Source organism: Piliocolobus tephrosceles, chromosome 12, assembly GCF_002776525.5.
Source record: "Piliocolobus tephrosceles isolate RC106 chromosome 12, ASM277652v3, whole genome shotgun sequence".
NCBI classification, from domain to species: Eukaryota; Metazoa; Chordata; class Mammalia; order Primates; family Cercopithecidae; genus Piliocolobus; species Piliocolobus tephrosceles.
This window is the reverse complement of record NC_045445.1, coordinates 11529129-11552450: the sequence shown is the minus strand read 5'-3', so window position 1 is coordinate 11552450 and position 23322 is coordinate 11529129. Positions and strand designations below refer to the sequence as shown.

At 40.0% G+C, this 23322-nt stretch overlaps 1 protein-coding gene across 1 annotated transcript; it reads left to right on the top strand.

Moving 5' to 3' along the window:
• The first annotated feature begins 10972 nt into the window (after positions 1-10972).
• On the top strand, positions 10973-19515 carry LOC111536363 (sperm protein associated with the nucleus on the X chromosome N4). The gene is made up of 2 exons (XM_023202697.1): positions 10973-11141; positions 19248-19515. Exons 1-2 carry the CDS (start codon positions 11064-11066, stop codon positions 19467-19469), a joined length of 300 nt encoding a protein of 99 aa, XP_023058465.1. The 5' UTR covers positions 10973-11063; the 3' UTR covers positions 19470-19515.
• Positions 19516-23322: the final 3807 nt, after the last annotated feature.

Sequence of the window (23322 nt, the reverse complement as noted above, 5' to 3'; positions counted from 1 at the left end):
ATCAAGAAAAACACGACCTCACCAAATGAACTATATAAACCGCCGGCGACCAGTCCTAGAGAAGCAGAGATATGTGAACTTTCAGACAGAGAAGTCAAAATAGCAGTTTTAAAGAAACTAAAACATATTCAAAATAACATGGAGAAGGAATTAAGTATTCTATCAGACAAATTAAACACAGAGATTAAAATCATTAAAACAAATCAAGCAGAAATTCTGGAGTTGAAAAATACAGTTGGTATAGTATATAATGCATCAGAGTATTTTAATAGCAGACTTATTCAAGCAAAATAAAGAATTAGTGAGCTTGAAGAGAGGCTATTTAAAAATACACAACCAGAAGAGAAAAAATAAAAATAAATAAAACAATGAAGCATGCCAACAAAATCCAGAAAATAGCCTCAAAAGGGTATACCTAAGAGTATTTGGCCTTCAAGAGAAGATAGAGAAAGAGATAATGTGTAGAAATATTATTCCAGGGGATAATATCAGAGAACTGCCCAAACCTAGAAAAATGTATCAATATTCAAGTACGAAAAGGTTATAGAACACCAAGCAGATATAACCCAAAGAAGAATACCTTAAGGCATTTAATAATCAAGTTTCCAAAGTCAAGAATAAAGAAAGTCTCCTAAAATCAGCAAGAGAAACTAAACAAATAACACACAATGGAACTTCAATATGTCTGGCAGCAGACTTTTCAGTGGAAACCTAACAGGCCAGAAAAGAGTGGCATTAAATATTTAGAGTGCTGAGGAAAAAATCGTTTACCTTAGATTAGTGTATGTGATGAAAATATTCTTCAAACAAGGACAAAAGAAAATTTACTCAACCAACAAAAGCTGAGAGAGTTCATCGAAATATGACCCGTCCTAAAAGAAATGCTAAAGGAAGTGCTTCAATCAGAAGGAAAAGAATGTTAATGAGCAAGAAGAAATCATCTGAAGGTACAAAACTCACTGGTAATAGTTTGTACACAGAAAAACACAAAATATTACAATATTGTGTCATGTGTAAACTACTCTTCAGTAGAAAGACTAAATGAAGAACCAATCAAAAATAATGATTACAATTTCTCAAGACATGCCCTGTACAGTAAGAGATAGACAGAAACAACAAGAAGTTAAAAAGCAGAGGCCAGGCCAGGCATGGTGGCTCACACCTGTAATCCCAGCACTTGGGGAGACTGAGGCGGATGGATCAGCTGAGGTCGGGAGTTCAAGACCAGCCTGACCAAGAGAGAGAGAGAAACTCCCTCTCTACTAAAAACACAAAATTAGCCGGGCATGATGGTGCATGCCTGTAATCCCAGCTACTTAGGAGGTTGAGGGAGGAGAGTCGCTTGAACCCAGGAGGCAGAGGTTGCAGTGAGCTGAGGTTGCGCCATTGCACTCCAGCCTGGGCAATAAGAGCAAAATTTCGGAAAAAAAAAAAAAAGCAGAGGCAATGTTAAAGCATGATGTTTTTATTAGTTTTCTTATTGTTTGTTTACTTATGCAAACAGTGTAAAGTTGTTATCAGCCTAAAATAGTGGGTTATAAGATAATATTTGCAAACCTCATGGTAACTTCAAACCAAAAAACATACAACACATTCACAAAAAAATAAATGTAAGAGATTGTATTATATCACCAGAGAAAATCTCCTTCACTAAAAGGAAGACAGGAAGAAAACAAAGAAGAGAATATCACAAAACAAACAAACAAAATAATAAAATGGAAGGAGTAAGTCCTTACTTGCAAATAATAACATTGAAAATAAATGGACTAAACTCTCCAATCAAGAGACATGGAGTGGCTGAATAGATAGAAAAATAAAGCTCAGTGATGCTTTGCCTACAAGAAACACACTTATCTTACAAAGAGACACATAGATTGAAAATAAAGAAACAGAAAAAGATGCTTCATACCAATGGAAACCAAAAAAGAACAAAAGTAGTTATATTTATATCAGACAAAATAGATGTCAAGACAAAACCTATAAGAAAATAAAATGAAGATAAAGGGGTCAATTCAACAGAAAGATATAACAGTTTTAAATATACATAGATCCAACTATGGAACACCCAGACATATAAAGCAAATATATTTTTCGAGTTAAGGACAGAGATAGACCCCAAACCAATAATAGCTGGAGTCCATAATACTTTCAGCATTATACAGACTTTCCAGACAAAAAATCAACAAAGAAGCATTGGGCTTAATCTGCATTTAAGCCCAGATGGTTCTAATAGATATTTACAGGCCATTTCATCCAATGGATACAGAATACACATTCTTCTCTACAGGGATCATTCTGAAGGATAGACGATATGGTAGTGACATGGTTTGGCTTTGTGTCCCCACCCAAATCTCATTTTGAATTGTAATCCCATAATTTTCATGTGTTGTGGCTGGCACCCAGTGGGAGGTAATTTAGTCATGGGGGTGGTTTTACCCTATGGTGTTCTCCTGATAGTGAGTGAGTTCCCATGAAATCTGATGATTTTAGAAAGGGCTTCCCCCTTCGCTCGGCACCCATTCTCTCTCCTGCCACCCTGTGAAGAGGTGAATTCCCCCATGACTGTAAGTTTCCTGAAGCCTCTCCAGTCATGTGAAAATTTGAGTCAATTAAACCTCTTTCCTTTATAAATTACCCATACCAGTCTTGGGTATGTCATTATAGCAGCATAAGAATGAACTAACACAGACAGGTCGCAAAATAAGTCTTAAAATATTAAACAATAATGAAATAATATCAAGCATCTTCTCTGACCACAATACAATAAAACTAGAAGTCAAAAACAGAACAAATTTTGGAAAGTATATAAATACATAGAAATTAAACAATATGCTACTGAGTGACCAGTGCATCTATGAAGAAATTAAGAAGGAAATTGAAAAAGTCTTAAAACAAATAACAGAAACATAACAACACCTATGGGATACAGCAAAAGGAGTTCTCATATGGTATGGATCTGTGTCCTCACCCAAATCTCATGTTGAAATGCAATCCCCAGTGCTGGAGGTGGGGCTTGGTGAAAGGTGATTGGCTCATAGGGGTGGTTTCTAATGGCTTAGCACCATCATGCTGTTCTAGTGATAGAGTTCTCACAAGATCTGGTTTTTTAAAGAGTGTAGCACCTTCACCATCTGTCTCTCTTTCTCCTGCTCTGGCCATGTGGTATGTCTCGATCCCTTTTTGCCTTCCACCATGATTTTAAGTTTCCTGAGGCCTCTCCATAAGCTGACCAAAAGCAGAAGTGACCATGCTTCCTATACAGCCTGCAGAACCGTGAGTCAATTAAACCTCTTTTCTTTATGAATTACCTAGTCTCAGACATTTTGTTAGAGTTGCATGAGAACAGACTACTACAAGTACTAAGAGGGAAGTTTATAAGTGCCTAATCAAAAAAGAAAACAAACTTCAAATAAACAACCTAATGATGCATCTTAAAGAGCTGGATAAGCAAGAGTAAACTGAACCCAAAGTCAGTAGAGGAAAATAAATAATAGATGATAATAGAAATAATAAAGGATAAATAAAGGAAATCAAAAAAAGAAAACAATATAATTGTTTCCAATGAAAAATATAGTTGGTTTTATGAAAAATTAAACAAAATTGACAAGCATTTAGCCTGCTTGACTAAGAAAAGGAGAGAAGAACCAAGTAAGTAACATCAGAGATAAAAAAGTGACAGAACAAGTGATACCACATAAATTCAAAAGATCATTAATGGCTAATACAAAATACTATATAGCAATAAATTGGAAAATCTACACGAAATGGACAAATACGTAGGCAAATACAAACTATTAGGATTAAATCATGAAGAAGCCCAAAAGCTGAACATACCAGTAATGAGTAATGAGATCAAAGCTGTAGTAGAATTCTCCCAGTACATAAAAGCCTGGGACCAGATAAGTTCACCACTGAATTCTATCAAACATTGAAAGAATAATTAATATGAATCCTACTCAAAATTTTGTGAGTAATAAAAAGGAGGGAATACTTCCAAACTCATTCTATGAGTCCAGCATTACCCTGATACCAAGACCAGGCAAAGATACACACACACACACACGCACACCCAAAACCCTATAGACCAGTATCTTGAATGAATATTGATGCAAGAATTCTCAGCAATATACTAGCGAACTAAGTTCAAAAATATATTACAATGATCAGTCATTAAGTGGAATTTATCCCTGGGATGCAAGGATGGTTCAACATATGCAAATTATCAATGGTATACATCCTATCAACAGATTGAAGGACAATAACCATATGGTCATCTTAATTGACACTGAAAATGCACTTGATGAAATTTAATATCTTTCATGATAAAAATCCTGAAGAAAATATTCCTGAACAGAATAAAAGCCATATATGACAGACCCACAGATAGTATTACACTGAATGTAGGAAAACATAAAGCCTCCTTCTAAGATCTGAAAGATAACAATTACGCCCACTTCCAACACTGTTTTGGAACATAATACTGGAAGTCAAAGCAAGAGCAGTCAGACAAGAGATAGAAAAAAAAAAGCATCCAAATTGGAATAGAAGGATTCAAATTATTCCTTGTTTGCAGATAGTATGATCTTATATTTGGAAAAACCTGAAGACTGCAAAAAAAAAAAAAAAATGGAATTGATAAATTATTTAAAGCTTCAGTATACAATATTAACATAAAAATAGCATTTCTATATTCCAAAAGTAACAATCTGAATAAAATAAAAATATAGTCCCATCTACAACAGCCACAAATAAAACTCAATACCCAGGAATTAATAAATAAAATGAAAGATCTCAATAATGAAAAGTATAACACACTGATAAAAGAAATCGAAGGGGACACAACAAAATGGAAAGATACTCTGTGTCCATGTATTGGAAGACACAATACTGTTATAATGTCCATATTACCCAAAGCAATATACAGATTCAATCAAATTCCTATAAAAGTACCAAAGACATTCTTCACAGAAATAGAAAAAAAGAATTCTAAAACTTATATGGAACTACAAACCACCCAGAATAGCCAAAGTTACCCTAAGAAAAATGAGCAAAACTGTAGAACTTATAGTACCTGACTTCAAATTATACTACAGAGTTAGAGTAAGCGAAACAGCACGGTATTGGCTTAAATATAGACACACAGACCAGTGGAAAAGAACATAAAACCCAGAAACAAACCCCAAACACCTACAGTGAACTCATTTTCATCAAGGGTGCCAAGAACATATACTGGGGAAAAGACAGTTCCTTCAATAAATAGTGCTGTGAAAACTGAATATCCATTTGCAAAGAATGAAACTAGACCCATCTCTAGTCATATACAAAACATAAATCAAAATGGATGAAATACTTAAATGTAAGGCATCAAACTATGAAAGTACTACAAGAAATCATTGATGAAACTGCAGGACATCGGTCTGGGCAAAAATGTCTTGAGTAATTCCCCATAAGCACATGTAACCAAAACAAAAGCAAACCAATGAAATCACATCAAGTTTAAAAGTTTCAGCACAGCAAATAAGACAATCACCAAAGTGAAGGGACAACCCACAGAATGGGAGAAAATATTTTCTAACTACCCATCTGACAAGAGATTAATACATAGAATATAGGAGTAGCTCAAACTCTACAGGAAAAAAATCTAATAGTCTTATAAAAAAATAGCCAATAGATTTGAATAAACATTTTTCAAAAGAAGACATGCTAACGGCAAACAGGAATATGAAAAGGTGCTCATCAGGGATCATCAGAGAAATGTAAGTAAAAACTACAACGAAATCTTGTCTCACTTCAGTTAAATTGGCTTATATACAAAGACAGGCAATAGCAAATGCTGGCAGGGATGTGGAGATATACACTGTTGGAAACATAAATTAATACAACCACAGCTTGAAGGTTACTCAACAGTTTGAAGGTTCCTCAAAAACCTAAATAGAGCCACCATGGGATCCAAGACACCTATTATTGGGTATATACCCCTAAGAAAAGAATTAGTTATACTGAAAAGACAACTGAACTCTCATGTTTGTTGCAGCACTGTTTACACTAGCTAAAAGCTGAAAGTAACCTAAAAGTCCACCAATAGAAAAATGAAGGAAAAAATGGGGTACGTATACACAATGATGTACTATTAAGTACAAATGATATCCCTGTCATTTGAAACCACATGGATGGAACTGGAGATTATTATGCTTAGTGAAACAAGCCAGGCACAGAAAGACAAACATCTCATGTTCTCACTTATTTGGGGGATCTAAATATCAAAACAATTGAACTGATGGACATAGAGTAGTAGGATGCTAACCAGAGGATGGGATGTGTATTTAGGGGTTGGAAGGATGATGGGGAAAGTTTGGTTACATAAAATAGAACAAATGAGTAAGACCTACTATTTGATAGCAAAACAGAGTGACTGCAGCCAATAATAACATAAGTGTACATTTCAAAGTAACCAAAAGAATACTATTGGGTTGTTTGTAACATGAAGGATAAATGCTTGAAGGGATGAATACCCCATTCTTCATGATGTGATTAGTCTTTATTGCATGCATGTATTAAAACATCTCATGTACCCCATAAATATATGCACCTACTCTGTACTCACAAAAATTAATAACGAAAAATAATTTAAAAGGAAAACTTAAAATGTTGAGCACTGTAGAAAATTTCTGACTCCTCAGAATGTTTGATTTTAAACTGGCAATTTTATTTTGTCAGGCTGGACATTACCTCAGGATATCTTTTCAATATGCCAGATATAGAATACATTTTTGGGGTGGCATGAAGAACAGCTTTCTTCAAAAGGTGCAGAACAAGGACAATGGTCTTTATGTCCCTATGACTAGCCCAGGGCTTGAGACAGAATATGTGCTCACTTAAGAGTTATTGAGAGACTTGATGGTCTTTGACAGCTGACTTCTGCTTAAAGCACCCTATTTCTTGGCTAATCCTGCATATCAAACCAAGACCTTTGTTCTTAGGCGCTAGTATTCTCCCAGTGGTAATAGAATCAGAAAGAAAAACCAGGGTAGTTCAAGGCAGGATAGCCCCTCCACACAGAGTTTTATACTGTGGAATTGTAAGTCTGGTTGGCTTTAATCATAATATTACCTAAAGTTTTAAAAAATCATAGTATCTTTAAAGGTGAGGATTACACAATCATAGCATGTTTTTTAAATGACATTCGTTGTTCCAATGTACTCATTCTACAGCTGGGGGATCTGAAGCCTACAGAAAGTATGCAATTTACCCAGAGTACCAGAAAGAATATGAGATTTAGGGCAGAATGAACCTAGGTTTGAACACTTTTTCACAGTTATTGAGTTATTGAGCTTCTCTGGGTCTCAATTTCCTTATCAGTAAATCAGACCCCCGTGATGATATCTACCTCCTGGGACTGCTGTGAGTATTGCATCTCTGCTGAACATCTTCCCTCTGCCTTTCCAGATCCACTCACCACCATTCCTCACCTGTGCTGTTCTGAGAGGCTATGTAGGAAGGATTCTCTCAATGGGCTCCTAGACTCTCTGGTGTCCACTGGGTTTGGCTAATGAAAAGCCCCAAGGAGAGTTGGAGGTACGAGGGAGAAAGGAAGGAGAGTGAGGACTGTGGACCTATTCTCCTGGCTCCATCCCTGTGAATCACCCCGGGCTGGATGAGTCTCTTGGTAGAGGTCACTGTTCTTCCAGAAATAGTCATTTCCTCACGATTATTGATCTTTTCAGGTTCTAGTAGCCACTTTCTTCCTGCTCTCATTCCTTTGGGTCTGGAGTGATGGCAGTTAACTACTAGCACTATCTCTGATGGTCTCCCCGCGTCTGTCTGTTTGTAAGTAATCCCTTTGCAGACAAATATTTGTCAAATTATTCCATTTTGCATGTACCATCTGTTTCCTGTTTGACCTAGAATGCTTATATCAGAGCCTGGCACATAGTAGGTTCTTGATGTATGGAATCTATTGCTAGCAGTATTAATAGCAGTGTAGAGGTAGTAGTCGTTGCAGTGGAGGTAATAGTGCTGGTATTTTTCAAAGTCACTCATCCATTCACATGCAAAGCTGTAGTAGTAGGATGCATTCCTCTCCCATACTCAACTCTTTTTCATTGATTGCTATTCAACTGTCTGTGCTCCAGAGGGAAATATATGGTTGGCCTCTAACACCTTGCTGTTTGTGGCCACAGAATGGGGCAAATCCCAGGAAGATCCTATCCTATAGCACATTACACTATTAAAACCTGCCTTAGACAGCTTAAAATGTGTAACAAAATCATTAAAATGTAGTTGATGGTTATTATTATAACTAAACTAGTATCAGTTTATAATATCATTTGTACAAAGGCCCCAAAACAAGAGCTGAAAAGGTTTCCAGGAGTCCCTGGTTCTCATCCTGGTTCATTTCTGACTTACAGCATGACATGGGAGAGTCACTTTGAGTAGTTCCTCAACTTGATATGATAAAGAAGAATATTCTTGAAAACTGAACACATCAGAAATAAAAAAGTTCAATACAATGAACTCATTGTACACTGATGGCCTTTAATTTTTTATTATTCCTTTTGGTGGAAAATATAATATCATCACTATATCATCACTAAAGATTTCAATAGGAGTTATTTTATAAAGTCAGTTGTAATCTTTCAATAGAAATATGCACTGAATGTGTTCCTAACATTTTGATAAATTTTCATTGGGTAGTGATATACCCATCAAAACATTTTTTGATAAACAAATTTAGAAAACAATTATAAAAGGTAATAAGGTAATTGAAATCTATTATTTTCAGCAATTTTAATCAGTTTTTGACCTACCCTATTTTATGTGGTATGCCTTTTGGTTTTTGTTTATTTGTTCAGTTTTTTTTAATAACATGACAAGTCAGGGTGATGTTCTCACTGTTAATTGCAGGCAAGAGTCCCCCAAAAATTAAATCCTTTGAAGTTAGCTTGCTGGTATTTAATAAATAAAATTGTTAATCTGTAGACAATACCTGGGTTTCACGAAGAAAAACGTATATCTTAATAGCAATGTTCTTTTGGTTTCTTAGCTTTTAGATGGCACTCATTGGAATGCTATAAATTGGTTGTGTTTGGAGTTCAGCAGGGTACTTTGCTAGGACTTCCTTGATTTTATGGTATATGAAATAAAGATATGTGAGCTCAATGAGCACTGAAACAAAAATCTAGGGTCTACTGCTCTTTCATTTTATTTTATTGTTTTCATTATTGATTTTTGTGACTTCCTACAGAGAATTGGACAGGTGTCAACACGTGAGAGAAATCTAGGACCATACCTCCTCTATCTTTGGTCCTCTCTCTTTCTCTCTTTTAAAATATTTTTATCTTTTTATTTTGAAACAATTTTAAGTTCTCAAGAAGTTTCAAAGATATGTACATAGAGACCTTACGTATCCTTCAACCAGCCTCTCCCAATGGTAAAATCTTCAGTACACTACCACGTTACACATCAAAACTAGAACATTGACAGTGATGCAATCCAGAGCTTTTTAAGATTCAACACTTTTCTTTTGGCTGTTCTAGGCCCATTACATTTCCATATGAATATTATAATTATCCTGTCAATTTCTATTAAGAAACCTTTTTAGAATTTTTATTAGGTTTGAGTTGAATCTACAGATGAATTTGGAAATAACTGACATCTTACAATATTGAATCTTCTAACCGAAAATCAGAGCATACATCTCGATTTTTCCTTATGTTATTAATTTATCACTGCAATTTTTGTAGTTTTAACTGTACAAGTAAGTCATTTACATTTTTGTTCAGATTTATCCTTAAGCCTTTAATTTTTTTGTGATATTTTAAATTGCACTGTTCTTAATTTCAAACTGTGGTTGTTGAAATTAACTACCAGTCCACCCTAGGACTACCATTGACTGAAACACTGTTCTAATATATAAACTTCTAATATATAACTTCTAACATATAAACATACAATTGATTTGTGTGTTGATCTCGTATCCTGCAATCTTGCTAATCTCAATTATTGTAGAAGTCTTTTTTTTTTTTTTTAAGATTGATTTTTCTACACAGGCTCTCATGTAGTCTTTGATGAAGGATAATTTTACTTCTCCCCTTCCACACTAAATGCCTGTTTTTTCTTTTGCACTGGACACAATCTCCATTACAAAATTTAACAATGCCAACACTGGTGCACATGTTGGTGTTAGATAGTATTCTACATGTAAACACTCAGAACAACTTCCAGTGTATGTATACCCACTCCTCCCCCAACCCTACACACTGGTAAAATCCATGTTGGGAGACTATATTGGCTATGAACATACACCCCTGAGTTGAAACAAGACTAGGATACCCAGTAAGAATGTTTATTCACTGACGTTCTGGCAGACTGAAGGCCATGATTTCAGACTAGAAATAGAAAACTTAAGAGGACCACATGGACATTGGAAAAAAGAACATGGATTGAAATTTGCCTGGCAGAAACCTGAAAGTTAATGGTCTTCAAGGTGAATATGAAGGAACTGTAGGAGGCAAGTGGGATAATTCACATCTCCACCAATAACTAAATGTAGCCACACTAGCTTGGAGGGATTTGAGGTGAGACATCTAAAATACTAGGTCATGGTGGGTGCTGGAAGACAAAAGAATGAATCACTTAATAGGAATGGCTGTGGGGAAGGGCTTGAAGGAACCATCCCCTCGCTTCTATGTGAGCCATGAACATTAAACATGGAGAAATGAGGAGCGACAGCAGATCCGTTTGGGATGCATCATCTTCAGGGGATGCCGAAACAACAACAGCATTTGGTTTCCTCTATACCCCTTTTACCTCCCCCGCAAGCCCAGGGAGCGGGCAGCAGTGGTGCTTTGTGATGCCAAAGCCACCCTAGGACTGCCATTGGCTGGGACGCTGCCTGTATGATCAAACAAAGCTCAAGGGCGTGGCTTTGCCTTGCTCTCAGGTGGGTATATATACAGGGTGGGCAAAAGCTCTGGGACAGCCCACTGGAAAGCTTCAATACAGCTGTGGCAATCTGTACCCTAGAAGAGCCTAGTATAGACATTCTCCAACCAACCATAATCATGGAAAAGCCAACTTCAAGCACCAAAGAGAATAAAATGAAAAGCCCCTGTGAATCCAACAACAGAAAAGTTGACAAGGTCAGATTGTTAGGTTTTCAAGGGAAGGCAAGGGTGAAAGAAAGACACACAGATAGGGGGCGGGTCAAACAGCAACACGGGTATACTGCAGACACTGGCAGAAATGGGGGAGCAGCTTAATGCCAGAGCCTACCGCTGCATACAGGCTGGCACACTTATAGGTATGGGTGGGAGAGGTTTGGGCAGTATGGCTTCCTGCCTGGCAGAATATTGACAAGATGTTGTTATGATCAGGCAGTTTGGCCCTTTCTCTGGTGGGATGTCACCATGGTGTTGCTTGGACCTTTAGGCCCAACAAGATATGATAGGGATGTTTCTTTTTTTTTTTTTTTTTTTTTTTTTTTTTTGAGACGGAGTCTCACTCTGTCGCCCAGGCTGGAGTGCAGTGGCCGGATCTCAGCTCACTGCAAGCTCCGTCTCCCGGGTTCACGCCATTCTCCTGCCTCAGCCTCCCGAATAGCTGGGACTACAGGCGCCCGCCAACACGCCCGGCTAATTTTTTGTATTTTAGTAGAGACGGGGTTTCACCGTGTTAGCCAGGATGGTCTTGATCTCCTGACCTTGTGATCCGCCCGTCTCGGCCTCCCAAAGTGCTGGGATTACAGGCTTGAGCCACCGCGCCCGGCCTGATAGGGATGTTTCTTTAGTTGGGCCTTTATCTACCTTGTGGTCAGGCGGTTAGGTGGGATTTTTCTCAAGGCCAGAAACCCCGTGGAATATTTCACTTTGACCAAGGTTTGCAAACTAGAACGGAGCTTACAAAATAGTGCAGTTTAGACTAATATTCTTGCCTTCTACTTTAGTATAAAAGGAAGAGGGGCGTTGTTGAGTATCTGGCTGCTTCCTGCTGAATTGGGGAGCTGTAATCAGGGTTTGGGTCTTGAGGCAGTGGGTGTTGGACTTCAGAGTTATTTTCCTGGAGGCACTGGTACTGGACTTGGTAGAGGAGAAGGATGGTATTAATGTGTTGCTGGGTGGCTGCCTGGACAAGGGAGTTTAGCCTTCGGGAGATAAAGCGGGATATGAGGATAAGTATACATGGGCCAATTGCAGTATTAGGAGGAGAAAGATTGGGGGACCAAAGAAAGGGGCCACCTGCTATCCCAGTGCTGAGTGCAGCAGAGATGGTTAGTTCTTTTAACACTAGAATGAGATGTAGAGCCTGCTTAGTGTGTGTGGAGGAAGATGAGACAGAAGCTACTAAAAGAACCTGGATGGTCTGCTTGTTAGGCAAAATGTTAATGTCTAGACTGAAACACCAGGGTGCATGTTCCTGACCAATTGGCCAGTAGGCAGAGATAAGAGTTTGTGCCACAAAGGAAGAAGATACTGGGGGTGGACAGACAAAAGTTGTAGGTTATGGTGGCAAGCCATGAGAAGGTGGGGGTTGAATTCTGCACAAACCCTTTGTTTTAACTTTTATGTTTTTCCAAGTTGAATAGCTGCCAGCAAGGGTAGCCCCTCTGAAGGCATGAGAGAAAATGCTGGTGGGGGAGGAGGTGAAGGCTGCTTTTGGAGAGAGGGAGATAAGTGGGTTTTTGTAACTAATAGTCATTGCGGTCCTGATAGGGCAGAAGGATACAGGTTGCAGTTGAGGGAAATGTTTGTGGATTTTTTCCAGGGAGCACCCTTGAGTTGGATACATGGAGAGTGGCACCGTCAGAGAGGGGAGGGGTTGGTAAGAGGTGTTTTATGGAATCCGACTTGTATCATGTTTAGTTAAGAGGCTATGAGGCGAAGGAGGGTGACAGCCCTGTGTGTGACTGTGTGGGCGGATTTGATGGGTTGGGGGAAAAAGTGTTTAGCTGAGCAAGATTATAAACAGGTTTGGGGAATGAGTTGGCCTAGTAGGTGAGATGCAGGGTTATTTTGGACCGGGTTTATGTGGACAGTTTGAAAGGAAGGGCTGTGAACTGCTGGATTTGTGTGGACAGACAAATTTAACAGTTGGAAGGAAGAGGGGAGTGTGACAGATTTAAGAAGCAACGTGTGAGGCTGATGAAGGGGGCTCAATTGTTAGAGGTTTGGGGTGGGGACTTAGAATATTCCACAGACAAAGAGGGCGAAAGGAGAAAAAGGAGATTTGAGTCGGAGTGAAATTTTGGAAGGTGCCCTGCAGTCTTACCTCCTGCATTGGTGTGAGAAATTGACAGGACTATCCAGGGACATGGGGAAGGGAAACCAGGAAAGATCTGAAATAAAGTAGGAGGTAAAATATTGGAAATTGGCGACAGAGAGTGTTACGGACTAGGGCATTCTGGATTGGCAACTTCTGAAATTCTTGTTAAGTGCAGTGAGGTTGGTCCTGTGAGGGGGAGAGAATAATTTGGGGGTGCGGAAATTTCTAGATGTGGATCTGGTGCTCTTTTGAGTTTGGAATGGTGCATTCAGTGTGGAAAGGATGTTAGCTTTGCCACTGTGGGAGTAGTTAGGATAACCTGGGGAGGATCCATCCACTTAGGTTGGAGAGGGGAGGAGGAGGAGTCTGCGACTCAGACCCAGTTCCCAGGTTGTAGGACAGGGAGGAGCGTTCTGAGGATGGACTTTTGGGCTGGGGGGAATAGGACTTTGGCTGAGGGGCTTTGGGGAAATGGCTCATAAATGCATGAGGACCAACAGGAGAAGTGAAGCCTGGGCCATTTTAACCTCTAGGGGTTTTTTCTTTTTTTTAATTACCTGAAGATTAGGGGAGGTAAGGAATATGGAAGGCCCACTTAATGTTTAGAGCCTTTGCCAGCTGTTTGTTAACCTGTGAAACAAATGTTGGCCCATTGTCCGACTGAATTCAAGAGGAGAGTTTAAACCTGTGGATAATATGAGTGAAGAGAACAGAAGCGATGGTGTGTGCCTTGTCGGTGGTTGTAGGAAAAGCTTTTATCCATCCAAAGAATGTATCTACCATTATCAGAAGGTACAGGAATCATTTGTTGGGAGGCACGTGGGTGAAGCTGATTTGCTAGTCCTGCCCTGGTGTGTGTCCTCAGGCCTGGTGTGTGGGAAAGGAGATGATTTGATAGCTTCCTGAGGGGAAGTTTAAGTGCAAAGGGAAGATGTCTTAGTAATATCTTTCAGATGGGCAGCCATGGTGGAAGAATGTATATAAGTTTTTAAAAGCCGGAGTAGGGGCAGTAACAAGCATGGGAGTGGTTGTGCACATATAAAAGTACAGAAGGTTTTTAATACTTGGGAAAGACACTTTTATCATTGAGGTAGAACCATTTTTTCCTGAATGGTGCCAGCCTGGGCAAGTGGGGTTTATTCCTCCTGGGTATATACAGGTTGTATGCTGGGAAAAATGGACAATAATGATGAAATTTTAAGGGCTGCCTGCCAGGTTGCTGAATGTGTTCAGAAGTTTCCCTTTGTTACAGCATCAGTAGCTTTTTGGTGTCCCTTTCAGTGGATAATGGTGGCCTTCGGTGGTAGTTTAGCCACCTCCAGCAGCTTGTGTGCAAGTTTCCTATTTCTTATGGGGGTTCCTTTTGTAGTTAGAAAACCCCTTTCCTGCCAGATTAAAGTGTGAGAGTGTAGGATGTGCCATGCATATTTGGAATTGGTTTGACTGTTAACTCTCCTTCCATTCGCTAGGGTGAGATGCCGGGTTAGGGCTACTAGCTTTGCCTGTTGAAAGGCAGTATGGAGTGGGAGAGCATTGGATTCTAGGAGTTCATTTTTGGCAATGATGACTTGGACAGCTGCTGGACATGGCTCCCTTAAAGATCTTCCATGAATGAACCATGTAGGTGTTCCCCTCAAAGGAGCTTTTGAAATATGTTGGAAGCGGGAGGAGAGGGAGTTTAAGAGGTCCAGGCAGGAGTGAGAGAGCTTAGAGTTAGAGATATTAACAAGGAGGAGGGTGGCTGAGTTGAGAGTTTTATATCTCTGGAAGGTGATTACAGGGTTAGCTATGAGTAAGGCATGTACCTGCTGTAAGCGGGATGATGGGAGGGATAGAAGGGATTGATGGTTTACGAGGTCCTGTAGGTTATGGGAAGATGCAACAGTAATGTGTTGGTTGAGAGGGAGTTTCTGTGCCTCTAAGGCCAGCAATGTGGCCTTATCCAAGATTTTTAGTCAGAGTAACCAGCCTTGGATGACAGAGTCCAATTGTTTTGAGAGGCGTGCAATGGTTTCTGGGGCAATCGCTGTATGTTTGGCAGAGTAGTCCAAGAGCAAGGCCTTGGTCAGAATATACATACAAAGTACAGGAGTTGGTGGGATTGGGCAGTCCTAGTGACAGGGCCCTTAAAAGGGCATTTTTAAATTATTTATTTATTTATTTACTTACTTTTTTTTTTTAAGTTGGAGTTGACGGGGCAAGCTGGGTTCAGGCATTTTAGGATGGGCCCATGTGAGGCCGTGGGAATGCACAGCTGGAAGTATCCCACAAGGCTCAAGAAGGAGAAGAGGTCCTTTTTGGTGTGGGGAAGGGGCATGTCCTGAATTAGCTCATTTCGCTGGGTTGGGATGGCCCAAGAATTAGAGGTTAGGAGAAATTGAAGGATTTCAGGATAGGGATGGTTGTAGCAAAAGTTGACAGACTTGAGAATTTGAGCTTGTTAAACTTTACAGATAATAGGCTTGAGGGCCCTGAGGCCAGCTGGGTTAAGGGGATATTGAGACTGATGAAGGAAAGTGGAGGAGTTTGAAGGTTTATTTTACCTGGGAGGTTGTGTGTGGCTATTGTGGGTTTAGAAACGTTCCAAACTTTAGAATTAACAGTAAGTAACAGGGTGGATAATGAAGATGAGGGGGAGGAGAGGGAAGCATTTGGGTGACAGAGTAAAATAAAAGGAGTAGAATTGTAGGAGCCACATTGCATGGAGTTCCGGAATTTACTTAACATTTCCCACCCCAAGATAGGGATAGGACACTGAGGGATAACCAGGAAGGTGTGGGTGAAGGGGGGTGTTGCATAGATTGTGTAATAAAGGACCAGTCTGTTTGTACCTAGAGGGGATTTCATTACCTCTCACAATAGAGATAGAGGAACTGAGGAGAGGTCCAGAATATTCTGGTAAAACTGAATAACTATCCACTGTATCCAATAGGAAAGACACGGGCTTACTAGAGACTGACAGTGTTATCCTGGGTTCTGAGGTGGTGATGGTGGTGTGGGGCAGGGAGTGGGGAGGTGGCGGGCCGGCTCCAGGCCCTGTCAGTCTTCAGTTAGAGGTTATGAAGCAGGATGAAAAGTTTTGCTGAGCACAGTATGACTTTCAGTTTTCCTTGATAACACAGATGGGACAAGGTTTCCTGGGTGTCCTGGGATTAGGGCAGGCTTTTGCCCAGTGTCCCTGTTGGCTGCACTTATAACAGACTCCTAGCAATGACTGTTGCAACATTGAAGACTTCTGTATGCGTTGGGAAACCTGTTGAATGGCAGCTGCCAACATTTGGTATTTAGTCTGGTCCTTTTTGGATTTTGGGGTTTTCAGTTCTTCCTCTCTATTATTAAAGACCTCGAATGTCACTTCGATTACGTGTCTTTGGGAGGTTTGAGGGCCATCCTCTAGTTTTTTAAGTTTCTTTTGGATGTTGGGGGCTGACTGGGAGATAAAGTGTAAATGAAGGTGGATTTTGCCCTTATTGGTATTAGGGCTTTAGGTGGTATATTTACTTATGGCCTTTGAAAGGCAGGAGAGGAAAAGAGCATGGGCAGCTTTATTTATGCCAGCTACAAGGCATGATATCATATGGCCTTATTTCTGACTGTCTACAGAAATTGCCTGATAATTCCAACTGGGGTAAGTCCTGGGGACAGCTAGGGTCCCTACTGGGTTATGGGCAGCATCTTGTTGGTGGAGGGTGTTCGCATTGGCTTGGACAGCCATCAAGGTGTATTCAGCCATCCAGATGCATTCCCTGTCTTCTGGGGAGAGGGTGGAGGAGAGTATTAAATATATTTCTTTCCAGGTAAGGTCATAAGACTGAGTGGCATAAAAAAATTCCTTGTGGAAAGAGGTGGGATCTTTGGAAAAGGAGTCAAGTCTCTTTTTGATATGGGAGAGGTTCGCTAGAGAGATGGGAACATGATCTCAGATTATGCCTTTGTCACTCACAATCTCCTGCCGGGGAAGGGCTTTGGAAGGCCTTTGGGTGTGTGCCTGGTTGTCAGCACTAGGGGGGTGGGTGTGAGACCTGGTTTGTGGTGAAGAACAAAGGGCAGATGGAGGGTGATAGGAAGCCGGTGGAGGAGCCAGAGCCAAAGGAGAAGGAGGAAATGGTGTTGGGAGGGGGACCTAGAGAGGGGTTTTGTTTACCAGGTTGAAATTAGAGGAGAAAGGCTTGTCCTGAGGAGGAGGCATTTTTGTGGGTTTTTAGTTGAGGAGGAGGATTTGAAAAGGTGAACAAGACTGGCAGAGAGAGAGAGAGCAACCCATGAACAGAGATAAGCCAAATGCTTTCAATCCTTTACCATTGCATTAGAGAAAGCTTTTTAGATTATATTCAATGTGGAAGTTGAAAGTTTTGTTGTCGGCCGGGCGCGGTGGCTCAAGCCTGTAATCCCAGCACTTTGGGAGGCCGAGACGGGCGGATCACGAGGTCAGGAGATCGAGACCATCCTGGCTAACACGGTGAAACCCCGTCTCTACTAAAAATACAAAAACTAGCCGGGCGAGGTTGCGGGCGCCTGTAGTCCCAGCTACTCGGGAGGCTGAGGCAGGAGAATGGCGTAAACCCGGCAGGCGGAGCTTGCAGTGAGCTGAGATCCGGCCACTGCACTCCAGCCCGGGCGACAGAGCGAGACTCCGCCTCAAAAAAAAAAAAAAAAGAAAGAAAGTTTTGTTGTCTGAAGGGAATGAGTATCTCCAAAGAGTAGTGAATACCCCAAAGGGAAGTGAGTACCTCAGAAGGGAGTTAATATCCCAGAAAAGAGCGAGTACCTAGAAGGGGAGTGAATACCCTGGAGAAAAGTGAGTACCCAATTCCTCCCAGAAGAATGGATGTAGGAGAGCTGGGATGTACCAAAGAGCTGTGGTAGCTCTTCACGGTCCCATGGTGGCCAGAGCAGCTGGAATGGCAAGTGTTCTGAAGGCGTCCCCTGAGAAGGAAGGGTGTGGTCACCTGGTGACCAGGGAGACCTCCAATCCAGTGCTAGGATTTTCTGGAGAACCAGCAGAAATAGAGAAAAATCTGGAAAGGAGGAAAAGGGAGATTCACACACTAACTGGAGACTGGTGTTGGATGTAAGGTCCAGCAATGGGGGTGATCCTTACTGGAGCCACCCAGAAAGGGGAAGGAAGCAAAGAGGATGGTGAGTTTGATGAGGACCTAGAGGTCAGCCCAGGACTGGAGATGATGAGACAATAAGGAGAACTGGGCTGGAAACAGGTAGTCCACTCAGGATATGGAAGCAGGCTCAGGTCTAGTTTTTGCTGATTGCTGCTTTCCAGGATGCAAAAGAAGACTTACCTGGTAGAACTCAATCCCCATCCCGGGTTTTGGCACCAAAATGTTAGGTTTTGAAAGGAAGGCAAGGGTTAAAGAAAAACACACAAAGAGGGGACCACTAAAACACCTACACAGGTATACTGTTGACAGCTACAGAAGTGGGGGACCAGCTTAATGCCACAGCCCACTACCACTTACAGGCTGGGGTACTTACAGGTATGGGTGGGAGGGAGCTGGGCAGTATGGGATGCTGCCTGGCAGGATATTAAGATATTCTTATGATCAGGTGGTTTGACCCTTTTTCCTGTAGGATGTCATTGTGGTGTTTCTTGGACCTTTGCCCAGCAAGATATGATAGGAATGTTTCTTAGTTGGGCCTTTGTTCATCTTGTAGTCAAGTGGTTAGGCAGGATGTTTCTCACGGCCTGAACCCCTACAGAATGTTTCACTTTTACCAAGGTCTGTGAAATAGCAGGGAGCTTACAAAATCGTGCAGTTTGGAGTAACACAGATGACCCTACCCATGCTCCTCTTCTTCCCCATAGATCCCTACCCTATGATTCCACCTTGTTCTTCTCAGACACAAGCCCCTTCCTCAACCTGCATTTCTTCTCATAAAACCCCCTTGCTATCTATTCTCTACCCTCTTCACCCAAAATAACGCCTTTCTGGCCTCTCCCTGTTTGTTTTTTTTTTTTTTTTTTTTACCAGAAGAAGAAGCATCTGGACAGAGCCTCAGCCCCTGAACAGAGTTTGAAAGAGACAGTAAAAGCAAAATATCCAACATTACTGTTTTACTACAGGAAGAATAAGAAAAGAAATTCAAATCAACTGGAGAATAAAGAGCCCACTGAGAACTCCACTGATCCAATCAAAGAGAAAAGAGACCTAGACATATCTGCAGGCTCTCCACAGGAGGGTGGGGAGAATTAGTCCAACATAGAGAAACCAAATTGGACAAATCATTGCCACTGATGGCAATGATTACAATAAAATCAGTTTGAGGAGCTAATGACTGTGTATACCTCTGCCTTTTTTTCTAATGGTGGGGAGGAAGGGAAGGGAAAAGATAGGCATTTGAGAACAGAGGGATATGAGATCCTGTAGCACTGGCAGACAGATCCACAGGTTAGGCAGACATTGTAAGGACTATTATAAGGACTGGGCAGGGGAGACTGATTCCTGGAGACAGATTTTCTTAAAATTTTATCTCACAGGGGAGGAAGAAAAGGATTTGCTGTTCCTTGGAGCATGTGCATATTTAGAAGAGCACATAAAAAGATCTGTATTGTATGTAGGTGACAGTGACACTCTTTCCAAAATGAAGACATCAAAATCACCACCTTAAGGCCACATACCTCAGAGTGGTGTGTTTTGTAACTCACCCAATGCTGTGAGCAGCTGAAAGTCCTCAAAAGGACCAAGAACCTCACCCTACAGAAAGTAAGAGAGCATGCCATACACAATAAAATAATGGTGTTTGGAGGACATGGTCCCAATACTAGGGCACTTGATAAGAAACTCTAGGTGGAGCAGTCACCTACCAAGTGTGGGGCAATGGGAGTGGCCTGTGTCTACTGTAGGCAACAAACAGAGGCATTGTCTACAGAGAATTTCAATACAAGAATTCAAGTAAAAGCTGGTATTTTTATTACCATTTCCATACACCAGCATTTGTATAGAATGTCAATGATTAAGAATTCTTCCCCTAGAGGCAGAGCTTGCAGTGAGCTGAGATCGCACCACTGCACTCCAGCCGGGGTGACAGAGAGAGACTCTGTCTCAAAAAAAAAAAAAAAAAATTCTTCCCCTGAAATAAAATATCGTTTTTCTTGGTGGAAATACAATAGAGTGGTTTTGGCATCAATGTAGAGGGCTGAGTTGCATTCCTTGAGTTAACGGCTCAAGACAATCTCCTGTTTATTCACTCATTCACTCTCCTTTATTTCCATGGCCCAGTTTTATTCCTCTTGTCTTCATTGGCAATCATTGTAATGCATTTGATGTATATCCTTTTATTTTTATGACTGTCAATATACTTAATTGTTTGTGGACATTTGTTTTCAATGTATATATCCATTGTCAATATTTAATGTTTCACTCAGGCCTATATTTAAGATGCATCTATGTATGTCTAATCTGTTCCTCCCTTGTCGGATATATTTTTATATTATATAAATTTAAGAAAGATATTTGGATTTTTAATATTTGTACCCACCTTCTGGTCCATGTTTTGTTTAATTTCTACCTTAGTATTACATTTTCTTTTGAGTGACTGTAAATAGTGCCATGTGTTTAATTTTGATTTCCACATGTTCAATGTTAGTATATAGAAATGTGATGGATTTTTAATGTTTTAAGGAAATTTTATTTTGTATATTTGAGGTTTACAACATGTTATTATGGGATATATACATACATATATATATAAAGTAAAATGGTTACAATGGTGAAAATGATTAGCATATCTCTCTTCTCACTTTTTTAAGTGTGTGACAATAGCAGCTAAAATCTACTTATTTTAAAAACATTAGTGATATAATTCATTAGCTTTAGTCTCCCTGTACATTAGATCACTAAACTTGTTCATCCTACATATCTGATATTTTGTATCCTTTGACTTACATCTCCCCATTTCTTCTCCAATCTCCAATGTTTCATTCTCTACCTCTGTCTATTGAACCCCTTATTTATATAGTCTACATATGAGGTCATATAATCTTTCTCTTTCTGTCTGGATTATTTAACTAAGTGTGATGTCCTCCTGGTCCATCCATGTTCTGGAAAATGCCAAGATCTTTTCTTTTTAAGTGGAGGAAGGATGTTAAAGAGCAGATGGATGGTAACCAAAAGAAGGGATAATGAAAATCTTTCCTCTGGCTCTTTTCTAACATTGTCTTCAGGACCTAGGCATATTCTCACATCCAAAATGTCTCTTCCAAAATCTGTTGTCACTACAGGTGTCCATCTTGGAAAAAGCCTAACATAATATGGACATGGCCCTTGATTTCTACAGAAAAATCTCATAGATCCTCACTCTGAATCAGGGAGTATGAGAAGCCCTATTACATCTCTTTTCCTTTGGTTCACCAATCATTGGTAAACATTTTTCTGTTCTAGATAGAACTTCCATAATTCCCAAGTACCCTCTGGCATTTATATTCATTTATTTGCATGTGGATGTCCAGTTGTCCAAGCATCATTTGTTGAAAATATAATTCATTGAATTATTATGACATCCTTTTCTATGTTCAATTGACCATAGCTTTATCAGTTTATTCCTGTTCTCTAAATTTTATTCTATCAATTAGTACGTTTAAAAGTATCTAAGCAGTATGCTTTCTTGAATGCTATGGCTTTGTGGTAAGTTTTGAAATAGGAAAGGGAGAGTCATTCAACTTTGCTTTTCTTTTACAATATTGGTTTGGCTGTTCCAGGCCCTTTAAATTTACATGGGTTTTAAGATAAGCTTGTCAATATTTGCAAAAAAATGCAGGTGGGATCTTGATTAGGAATACATTGAATCTGTACCTTGATTTGGGGAATACTGAAGACAGACTTTATCTCTAAGATCTTTCAATGCTAGGGTGCTCCAGAGTTCAGTCCTTAGACATACCCTTTTATCCTTCTGCGCTCTTGTTGCTTTAAATGATATCTATATGCATGTGACAACCAAAATTATATCTTCACCCTAAATCTCTCCCTGAAGCCCAAGCTCACTAGTTTTTGCATTCATCTGAGTACTTAATAAGCATTCCAAAATTAATCTAGTCAATGATCATTTTACAAGAAACAATAGCATTGTACTTATCACATTCAAGGTACTCTTTTTGAGACCATATGCAACCTGAGGAGGCGATTATCATTTTTCCCTTCAAAAAAAATGAGATAAACACTAGATACATAAATGACTAAGTTCACATAGAAAGTGCCAGAATCCAAGATTTGAACCAGTCATGCTGAACCCAGAGCCTACACACTTCACAATACCTCATAACATTTCTTCTAATTAGAGTACATGCTTTCTCTATCTACATACTTATCTTCTCCTTTTTCTTGGAAGATAAATTTCTTGGGGAGAATTCTTCTCTTAGCTATTTCTGTAATAACATAAATTATATGAATAAAAGAACATAATAATGAATGCCTGTGCAGTTTCTCACTCGCCCAGCTTGACTACATTCTCAGACTATACTGTTGAGTTGCCTTAAGGGAGTTAGTATGAGGAAATTAGTGTTTATAGTTTATCAGTGGAAACTGCTGTTTATCAATTCCTAACCATTTCCCGGATGTTTTCTCTATTGCTATGGCTAGGCTTTGTGTCCCCACTCAGATCTCATCTTGGATTATAATTCCTGTAATCCCCATAATCTCCATGTGTCAAGAAAGAGACCACGTGGTGGTAATTGGATCGTGGGGGCAGTTTCCTCCATGCTGCTCTCATGATAGTGAGTGAGTTCTCAGGAAATCTGGTGATTTTATAAGTGCTTGGTAGTTCCTCATGCATTCATTCTCCTTTCTGTTGCCTTGTGAAGAAGGTGCCTTGCTTCCCCTTCTCCTTCCACCATGATTCTAAGTTTCCTGAGGCCTGCAAAGCCATGCTGAACTGTGAGTCAATTAAACCTCTTATTTTTTAAATAAATTACCCAGTCTCAGGCAGTTCTTTATAGCAGTGTGTAAATGGACTGATGCATGTCTAGAATCTGTAGCGATCTTAAAATAAACAGAAGAACATAATAGACTTTCAATAGCGGTTCAACACATAATGAATCCCAGTTGATTCTGA

Coding starts and splice junctions, on each gene's coding strand:
- LOC111536363 (XM_023202697.1), top strand. CDS start 11,064: ATGGAAAAGCCAACTTCAAGCACCAAAGAGAATAAAATGAAAAGCCCC. Junction 11,142..19,247: donor ACAACAGAAAAGTTGACAAG/GTCAGATTGTTA, acceptor TTTTTTTACCAG/AAGAAGAAGCATCTGGACAG.